At 26.9% G+C, this 10922-nt stretch overlaps 1 protein-coding gene across 1 annotated transcript; it reads right to left on the bottom strand.

The window, feature by feature from the left end:
• Positions 1 to 211: 211 nt before the first annotated feature.
• Positions 212 to 6427, bottom strand: LOC107168552 (uncharacterized). The gene is made up of 2 exons (XM_015518007.2): positions 6120 to 6427; positions 212 to 2413 (listed from the first exon to the last, which is right to left on the bottom strand). The coding sequence occupies exon 2, from the start codon at positions 2365 to 2367 to the stop codon at positions 871 to 873; it is 1497 nt and encodes a 498-aa protein (XP_015373493.1). The 5' UTR covers positions 2368 to 2413; positions 6120 to 6427; the 3' UTR covers positions 212 to 870.
• Positions 6428 to 10922: the final 4495 nt, after the last annotated feature.

Here is a 10922-nt window from a genome sequence, read left to right as displayed (position 1 = left end):
TGTATTTTTCATTTGTGTGAATATGTTTTTGCTATTTACCTGCAAACTTACTATGTTGACATTTGTAAAACTCTTACCTTCTTAAATTTACAAGATATTTATTACCATTAAAGTTATTAATTTAGAAAATAATATAGTAGATAAACACTTTAATTGAAGAATTATCTAAAATAGCAAAAACATGTAAAAAAAAAAAAAATCAAATTGTATATGTCATTCAACTTTGTGCCCTGTTAGTGAGGCACTGTTTGTTTAAAAATGTATGCATAATAATATGTAAAATAATTAATAAGAATGGATTTATTTATTTAAAAAGTCTCTTAGATTTTAATGATGATAATTTTTAAGGTTTTTAACTTATTTTAGACACTTTTTGTAGTTAATTTTTTTTTATACAATATGATTGATTAGTATTAAAATATTAAAATTAACAAAATAGAGTATGTTCATATATAGTATTTATTTTATGGACTTAAATATTAAATAGTATATGAATATTTAATCAAAATTATAAAAATTAAACAGATATTATTACAATGAATTACTGATTTTTATTAACCTTATTAACTAAAGTAGGTTAAAATTAAAATGTTAGATATGATAAATTAATTTGTATAGTTATAACATAAAATATAAAAGTCAATAAATAAACAGACAATCCTTCAAAAAATTAACCAAATAAGTAACACAAACAAGTCTATGTCGCATGGTTGAAAAAAAATAATATCATCTAGAACTTTTTAGATATTATACAAAATTAAGAGTAAATTTCCTTTGTAATTTATAAATTTAGGTGTAGAGGACAATATATTAAGTAAAATTACATCTGTATTATATTATGTTATAACCAAGTGTTCAATATGTTATCCTTTAGTTTGAATCACTGTCGGATATGACTATACAATCATCTGATATAACAATACATTCATTTTTCACGTCTTCATCACTTGATTCAGAATCATCCATGTTAATAGGATCTGTAGCACAGGATTGCAACCGCTTAAGGTAATTGCTGCGTTTATTTAGTACAAATCTTATATCCTCATTTTTGTTACTTGTTTGCCCTGTTTTCACATTTTTTTTTTGTGAATTGCCTTGTTTTTTGAAGTTTAAAATCTTATCATCAAGTTTTTGAAGTTTCTTTTTTTTCTTTTGCATAGAATGGCGTTCACGACATCTTTCTAATAAGATACTTAAGTGATTTTTGTTCATTTCGCGTAAATTACTTAAAGCAGAATCACATTTAACTATCTCTTCTAAAATTTCATCGCTATCAACAGTAGCCTGTGATGAAGAATGAGGTAAACTTGAAGGTGATGCCACTGGCTTGTCTTGATTACCAATTAATCCTAATTTCTGCAGTTGTTTTCTAATATTTTGTTCCCCATAAAATTCTTCACAAACATTGCTCATTTCTTCTGGTCTGTCTTCAGCAACACCATCAATTTCACTATTGTTATCAATGTCATTTTGAGACATATTTGTATGTTCTAAAATAGCCGCCATAATTTTTTGGAATAATGGCATTGATTCATGACCACCGCGTGCAGCATTATTAGCTCTATTAACTAGTTCTACCACATCAGGAGGTACTCGGTCAGCTAGTCGAGTTTTCATATTTGGCTGATGAGAGCTAGAAGCTTGTTGATCTTGCATTTTTAATTCTTCTCGTACCCAACGTTTTGAATAGTGTTCTCCTAAAGGTGGTATTTTATCAAGTTTAGAGCTATAAGACATTACCAAATCTTCTAACCACTTGAGGTCTTCATCACTTACATCAGCAAGATAAGGTTCAACTAGAGACCAAAATTTTTTTGCCGATTCAGTCTGGATTGGAGGAAGCTCTTCATTTTCAAATTCAACATTGTTTAAGTTTGAAGAGCATTCATCATCATGAAAAATTTCTGCAGCAACTTTTGCTAAATTCATAGATTGTTTACAGTTATTTTCTACTTTATTTGGAGAACCAGATTCTTGCACAGAAGATAGCAAGTTATAAACATTTTTGATTTGTTTTTTGCGTACAATTATACCAGTCAACATTGATTCAAATTCCCATTGTATTTTATCTAATATATCATCTGTAATTATTTGTTCAATATCATCACGTTCTTCTTGATTTAATACATACTGGATTGCTGAATCATGTTTAATTTGGGTGGGTTTTAATCTAGATAATGAAAGCACTCTTTCATCAAAAACTGTATGAATTTTAGTAGTTGCTTTACGCTTAGTTTTGATATTGCTAGTAGTTGGCATATTCTTATTAGGCGACAATGATTGACGTAATTTTGGACGTCGTTTTCTAGTTGATTTTCTGATTCCACTTGGCTCTTCCTCACGTTGAGTTTGTTTTTTTGAAGACATAATTGTTTGTGTTTTGATTTTGCGTTGAAATTAACTGTGGTCAGGCCTGTTGATTAGTACAATGATCTATTAATTTTTATAAAATTTTCTCTATCATTAAATTAAGAACTAACAAAATAAATCTATCCAACTGTTAAGATAATAAAAATGAAAGTAGATAGTAGATATATATATATATGTGTATAATATATTTATAATTTGTACATCACATTATTCTTGGTTTATTTTTTGTGAAAACGTCAAACAATATTTTTTTATGTGTGATATATAGTTTTATTTTATTTATAATTTATAAGTTTATTTTTAAATAAAAGTTGTGTTATGGTTATTCCTGCAAATATGGGTTTTGCCTTTAAGTATTTCAATAATTATTTATATATTTATATATATATATATATATATATATATATATCAATTAAAGGGGTAAAGTAGGAAACCTCTTTGTTGTACACCTGTTAGTAGGTGTCTTTGTGTCAGTCACTTTATTATATGTAAAATTAGTCACAAATAAATCATTCCATAATATGAAAAAATATTCTCGAAAAATGGTCTGTTAGACAAATACCTACCTACATTACTAAGTACATATGCATACATATTTTTGACTAACACAGTTATACCTGAATGTACAATAAATATTTTAATATATGTTGACTGAATATAATGAACTGTCTTTTTGCTTTTCCTTAAATAGTTTTTACTGAATCATTTTGTTAATTTTTACCTCGATTTTAACTTTATTTTTTAAATAATTATACAGTTGAGTCTCGATAATTAAAACTTTTTTCTAGTCCATTTAAGTAGTTTTAAGTTTTGTTTGAGATATAAATTGTAAAATAAATGCATGGGTCAAATTTATTTTATAAGCTATGAGATTCAATTACAGATACTTGATATATTTATATTAAATTTTTTATGAAAACATTGCAAATTTATTTTATTATTATTGATTTATGATTATTAAAATAATATAGGTAAATTTATATAATTTAAAACCAATGTTAATTTTAGAGTCAATAAAACTGCTTTACCTAGGAACTATATGAATAGATTTGTGTTATAAACAGTTAATTGCTTAAAATTAATCCTAAAGTTTTAAAATACCATTATGTACAATTAAGTTTTTTTTTGATTTACAACAAAATAACTAATAACCTACCTAACCTAACTAATAGACAAAATCATTATTCTTCATTTAAATATGTAATACTTCATACCAATTAGGTATATTCTTAATTTTAATTAAAAAAATTGTGAATTTTAATCTATAATATTTAAAATGCCTTTAATAACAACTAAAGAGGAATCTTGTATTAATTTTCAATAATTTCGCCTGAGTTTTGTTGATCATATCATCATTTGGTGAAGATTTCAAGCATTGAATTTGAAAATGTAATTTTTTTAAACTTATTAATTGTATTTTAATAGTGCATGTTTAGATTTTAACTACCCACAAATGATATTTCTAAATTATAATAAAATGACAAAAATAATTAATATTTGTTTAAATATCTTATTTCATACAAATATGACTTAAATATATATAACTATGCTTTTATTATTATTTTTTTTTGAGTTTTTAGTTAGGTACAATTTGAATTACTTATGACAGACTTTGTTTCAAATATTCAATCCAACCTCCAAATTTAAAAATGTAATATTTTTAACTATAATAAATTAAAAAAATTACAGTATTCAAATGCATTATTCAATATTTGTACTTAATAGGCTTGTACAATTTTTTAAATATTTTTGAACTGTTATATAACAGCATAATATGAAGAGCCTTGAATTAAATTTCAAGCCTAATCAGTAACCTTCAAATTTGTAAAATTGTAACACATGAATAGGAAAAAAGTACCGAAAATGCCTAGTCTGCAATATATATATAAATATATGTTTAAAATACGTCTTAATTTATTAAGTCAATGGTAAAAATTAGAGTGGATTATCATTATTTTTTCGAATGTTTAATCTTTAATAATATTGCCTAGTAATTGATGTATTTTCGATGTTCTAATCATCATACTGCATTTATACTTTATAGTTTATACATTTAAAATTATTGCAATAATGATAATAAAATAATAAAACAAAAGTACATAAATAGTTGAATCAATGAAGAAATCAAACAAAATAATTCAATTAATTTTATGCATTTGTTTACCAAATGGTCCACAACTAAATTATAATAATCAAATTCATTGTTAAAATATAATTTATTACCTATATAATAAAATATCATGTATTATTTAATTCAGCAGTAATTCTATTAATAAAGAAAAATATAATAATAAGTACCAAATAACTGTTTAGTAAACGCCACATCCGCAAGTATTGTCTGCATTTCTACGTCTTATAAATGCACAACAAAGTAAAAACCAAGGCAAAAACGGTTTTACATTGGGTATTTTACTCTTTCTGTATTTATAGTAGCAATACTAAAACATCACAACCTGTAAGGAAGAACTTTAACTGTGCTATAGCACTTTTATGTAATTTTAACACAAAGGAATACAATTATAATTATCACTTCAGGAAAGTAATTTTTTTTTTTATTTAATTATTAAAAATATTGGTTAGCACTATTACAAAAATAAATAAGCTAAATTACAGATAAAATTGTCCTTTTGTGTAGTGTAGTTATGCTAATTATTCTATGAATACAGAGAGGGTAAAGTTGTCCCTCACAAAACAGTTTTTTGTATGTTGAACGTTTGTAAGATGAAGACAACACACGCGAGTGTGGCATCATTTAATTAATAATGAAGAACAAGTATACAATCATGAAACATGTATGGGATACTAAGTAAAAAGTTATATTATTTTCTTCTGAATAACGTAGTTATAACATTTTTGTTTATAACGGATTTATAATATCTATAATGTATTCTGTGAATATTCAATATTATAAAAATTATAGCTTAATATACCTACTTATAAGTAAAATTTTATATTTCAGATTATTATTATTATTTTAATAAAATTAATTTTTACAATAAGAATATATTATAAGTATTTTATTTCGGGAAAAAATTCACTTAATGTGACAATAAATCTAACAATAAATGATTAGAACATCAAACATATGAGCATCAACTAAACCTGAGTGGTGAAAGAAAACTTTCTTGGCGGGCACCAATGGAACTACCTAGTTCTATTTAGTTTTGAATAAATGTTTAACGTTATGTTCTACTCCTACTCGGCAATTGTGTTTCTAGTAAAATTATTTATTGATTAGTTTGGAATAAAGGACCTGTAGACTAAAAGAAATAGGGAAATTATGTTTGTTTAGGAATATCTGTTACTACAGACAGAAATGTGTTTTTATGATGTTGAGCGGGGAGGGCAGGTTAGACTGAAGATGTATAATATTAGCATTAACATAAGTTGAATGAATTTAAACCACTGATGAAAAGTAAATATAATATTTAATATTGCAATGATTATAACCATATTATTTAAACTCACTGGGTATAAACGATTGATACAAGTCATGAGTCATTAATAAGTTAACAGCACATCAGTACCTAATATTTACTTTTATTTTATGCTTAGATACCAAATTAAAAATTGTATTATTATAAATGCAGTAGCAAGTAACTTTACAAAAAAATATTCCCAACTACCATGCGGTGAGGCGGTCCACTCACTATCAACAGTGCACCAATTCGTCAGATTGGAATCTCAACTGTGCAAGACAATTAAAGTAAATAGCAATATTGTTACATTAATGCGGATCGCAAACTTACTTAAACTGCCGACGATTGAACAAAATAAATCCGGCCTCTCAAAACTAGCGACTCACACGTCAGTGCGTCAGGATTTGTAGCAGAATATTGGTTTTGTTCGCGAGATTAAACTATTTATCTACCATGCGCTGGACACAGTGACACAATTATACATTATACATAACAACGAGTTGAAAAAAAAACCGAAGTAAAATAAGCCACTAGATAAATGGTTTAAGAGATAGTATGGCTGTCTAGCTACGACCTGCAAGTAGATGTCGACTATATTACATGCAAAATTGCAAAGTTCGATAATCGATAACAACGCAGGAGTGTTCTTATCTAAAATACGAAAACGTCAACGGCTGATACCGCTCCTAGCGGATTTCAAACAGAACTACATAGGCTACATGACGCAATAATACGGAACATTAGAGAAAAGACGCCAAAATGTGAATATAAAAGTGGTCGGGAATAATCGCATCCGCCAGAAATGGTGATGTCATTTTTACTTTTACAGCATGTCAGCATAGAGGAATTATTGTTTTTTTGTTCTTATAATCTAAATGGTGAAACTTATGAATAATTACTATGGAACATTTTTTTATGACCGAATTGTACTCAATCGAATATATGTGTTTCCAACTAAATACGATTTTTAGACAAACAGATATTATTGTTTTTAAGCTTTCTAGACATTTTATTATGTGATAAAATAAATATTAATGTATTTGTTATTATTTTAGATTACTACACTGTGGTAATTTATAACTATTTATATAATTGTACGCATGTCTAACCACATTGGTCACACTCTCACTAATAAATAATAATAATTTACGACTGACCCTTACGTAACGGGTTGTGGCGAAGAGCTTACATATTGCTCCTGATAGCTGATATTCTTATAATCTTAGGTAGGCAGCTTAAAAACAATTTTATTTTTTTGTCTAAAAGTCAAAAATGGTTGGAAACACATACATTCGATCGAGTACAACTTGGTCTTCAAAAAGGTTCTATAGTAATTATTCATAAGGTTTATCATTTAGATTATAACAGTAAAAAATCAATATTTTTCCTGTACTGTGCATGTAAAAACGATATAGCCACTGTCCGACGCGCATTCTGCTAGATGCGATAATGGGAGTTTACCAATTGCGTTTAAAATGACCTTTTAATATACCAATTGCGCTCTGTCTTTTTTGGGTCGATAGACCAATTGCGCTCAGTTGTTTTCAGGGTTTATATAAAAATATAAGTTATAAAATATGTATTATAAATAGATTTTTTAAGTCAATACAAAAATTTATACAATGAACGTCAATATTAATAATATTTGTACAATATAAATCTATACCATTAATCATACACATAGATACACGTCAATAATAAATAATTATATGCATAAAAATATACAGTAGAGTCCCGCTAATCCGGACTAGATGGGACCGGACTCTCTCCGGATTATCGAAAATCCGGATTAAACGAAATGACGTTTTTTTTTAACTTACTCATTAATAAACACTATAAATAATAACACAATACCAATATCATATCTTAATTATGGGTATTCCCGAATATATAAATTATACATGAAATAATATCACAATACATATCGAAACGATAAGTTTAAACAATATCTTAATTATGGGTATTCCCGAATATATATATTATACATGAGTACTAAATACGAAACATAAATTGTCCGGATTATCCGGATGTCCGGATTAGCGGGACTCTACTGTAATTACAATTTATGTTTTTCATTTAATGTTTTTTTATGTCTTACTGTAATAATAAAAAACTGATTTAAAAAATTCTTTGCTAGTAATTATGTTTTTTTTATGTTTTACTGTAACAATAAGAAACTGATTTTAAAAATTCTTTGCTAGTAATTTTTCCGGATTTGTATTTTTCAATAATAGATTCTATGGCCACTGTTTTCGGCTCGGTTTGATGTATATTTATCTTCTTCAGTACTGTTTATTGCAATATAAGTGTTGGTTTGTGTTTCTATAATTGTTTTTAAAAAGACAAAAATATTTGGATGTGAGGAATAAAAATTTGATGAAAATGAAGCGTGAAAACTTTCACATGCATTGGTTGTACGTTCAGAGCTTATTGTATTCGATGCCCACAGTATGGGAGGAGATGTAGAGGTTGATGATATGTAATTTTCAACGATATAGTCAGTGAATTTGGTAACATTTGAATTCGTTGGCTGAATTGTCATTAACTCATTTATAAAAACATCCTCCACTTCATAGTGTGGAAAAAGTGACAAACCAAATATCAAATGTAGCCATTTTCCTATTTCAGAATCTGTGTTTTTATACTCAGTTTGTAGTCCACATCTTTGGATATTCCTCCACCAAGCTTGTGTTAAATGAAACCTACAACCTACCAAAGTTATTGAAGGCCAAACTTTTTTAACAGCAAAATGAATCGCTTGTTCAAAATCGGCAACGACTGTTTTTGGACTAAAATTAAGGTTAAAAGTTTCACATTTACTAGTCAAAATTTGAAACAAATATTCGTAGGTACTAGATAACTTATTTAGCAGCAAAGTAAAGACTAATGGTATATAGTGACCGTTTTTTAAGTCATGTATCGTGAATAGCTGATAAAAATATTTGGAACAAAATTCAAAAGTTCCATCAACAAATATTTTTTCACAAGTACATAAAAATTCTAAATTTGTTTTTGTTGAAAAACATATTATATTTAAAATACTATCGTTTATTAACAATATATTCTCACCCTTGTATGTACTTATTGTACTTATATCCAAGTTAGTTAAAGCTGCATGTACTTCTGGTAAGTTTTTTGTTAGTGGTGGTAACGTTTTTCTGCGTGAACGATAAACACTTCGTCTTATGGAATTCACATCGCTCAACGTTAAATCAACTGCACTTGATTGCACTTCGTTTCGAATTAATTTCAGTGGCCGTGTTGTAATTTGATCTATTGCTTTTCTTTTTAAAGAATTAGCAACAATTTGCCTGTTAATATTTGCACTTTTTTCTTGATTATGATTTAATTTGGAAGTTAAAGCGTAGTTACACTGTCATCAGAATATACACTTGAGGTACGCGATTTGACGGCACACCTCCACTTAATTCCATCTTTTGATTTGCCAATTTTTCGAAATTTAAATTCATTGATAATCAATAACGGTTTGCCTTTTTCACTCAGAACTTGTTGTAAGAGGTCCATATTGTAACTTTAAACACTCAAAATATACTAAACTGCTGACAAGGTACCTATCTACTATCTATGTTTTTATTAGTACACTTTTTGATTGTTAAATTTCTGTAAATATACAGGGTGAATCATAAACAAATTACAATATCGTACATTCTTACATATAAATGTCATACCAATGGATTTGTGTTATCCCATATACAGGGTGATTCTTTTATCAAACAACACTCATTATTTAAAAAAGTATTGACTTTTTTCAATTTTTTTTTTTTTCAAAATTGTAGATTTACACTCTTCTTGAATTGTTTATTATTTTTATATTTTTCACCCTTATATTTATTATATACACCACCATCAACTTTTGATTTTCAAATGGTAACCTATACTTCAAATTTCATAATTTAATAAAGCTATTTTTTTAATTAATTATTACGTTAAAATTTTGAATTTAGCGCTAGTAGTTTATGAGTTATAGGTATTTAAAATTTAGATTGGCAGAGTGGAGTGGTACGGGGTTACCCCGCAAAATGTTTGTCCACTACTCCGCTTGTCTAAACTTTAAATACTTATAACTCATAAACTACTAGTCCTAAATTCGATTTTTATGTATCAAAATTTTTAGAAAAATATTCTGCTTTGGAATATGAAATTAAAAAACTATGTTGCCATTCAAAAAAGTAAAAAACTTAAAAAATGATAAGGATAAAAAATATTTAAAAATATAATTTTTTAATAAAAGCGTTGGTTTTTTAACAACTTGAAACTATATAAAACAATATTTTGAAAAAAGTCAATACTTTTATAAATAATGAGTGTTGTTTGATAAACGAATCACCCTGTATAGTATTATATGTTTGTATAGTACCTATTAGACAGTATTATGTGGAACGTACAAATTAGGCAGATAAATAGGTGGATAACGATCATTAATGATAATGAAAACTTGTTATACGAGTAATCTATCTCTCAAATTCATATTTTATAATATGTTCGTTAATAACAATAAATAAAATATTTTATATTTCGCCCTACGTCGAGCGGGATAGGTACTATTATCAGCTTGTTGCTTATCGTATTTTCCCGTAATTTCGTATACGTTTTGCTTTAAATTAAGTATACAGGGTGATTCTTTTATCAAACAACACTCATTATTTCAAAAACTATTGAATTTTTTCAAATTTTTTTTTTTCAAAATTTTGGAACCATCTTGTTCTAGAACTATATATTTTTTAAATATTTTCACCCTTATATTTATCAGGTTAACCATTATTAACTTTTGATTTTCAAATGACAACCTATACTTAAAATTTGATAAACTAAAAAGGCTAATTTTTCAATGAATTTTCATTTTTCGTCAATTCGTTTACAAGATATAGCCTCCCAAAGTTGGGTGGTTTTGGGTGGTGTTTGTGTGTTATAGGTGTATGTTAGGTGGTATTTACACACAAACACCATATAAGTGTTGTTTGATAAAATAATCACCCTGTATTTGAATGAATATTAGTTAGCTATATTTAATTGTGTATATACATATGTAACTTTTTCCACCGTGTAGCAACTTACATAATATGTCCATGTTAAAATAAGGAACCTAAAATATAAGTAGCGCAATTGGTGTAC

The sequence above is a fragment of the Diuraphis noxia genome, unplaced genomic scaffold, assembly GCF_037042655.1.
Source record: "Diuraphis noxia isolate RWA-SAM2 unplaced genomic scaffold, SU_Dnox_SAM2 contig0001, whole genome shotgun sequence".
NCBI classification, from domain to species: Eukaryota; Metazoa; Arthropoda; class Insecta; order Hemiptera; family Aphididae; genus Diuraphis; species Diuraphis noxia.
The sequence above is the reverse complement of the archived record's forward strand: the minus strand, read 5'-3'. Positions and strand labels throughout refer to the sequence as shown.

Coding starts and splice junctions, on each gene's coding strand:
- LOC107168552 (XM_015518007.2), bottom strand. CDS start 2,367: ATGTCTTCAAAAAAACAAACTCAACGTGAGGAAGAGCCAAGTGGAATC.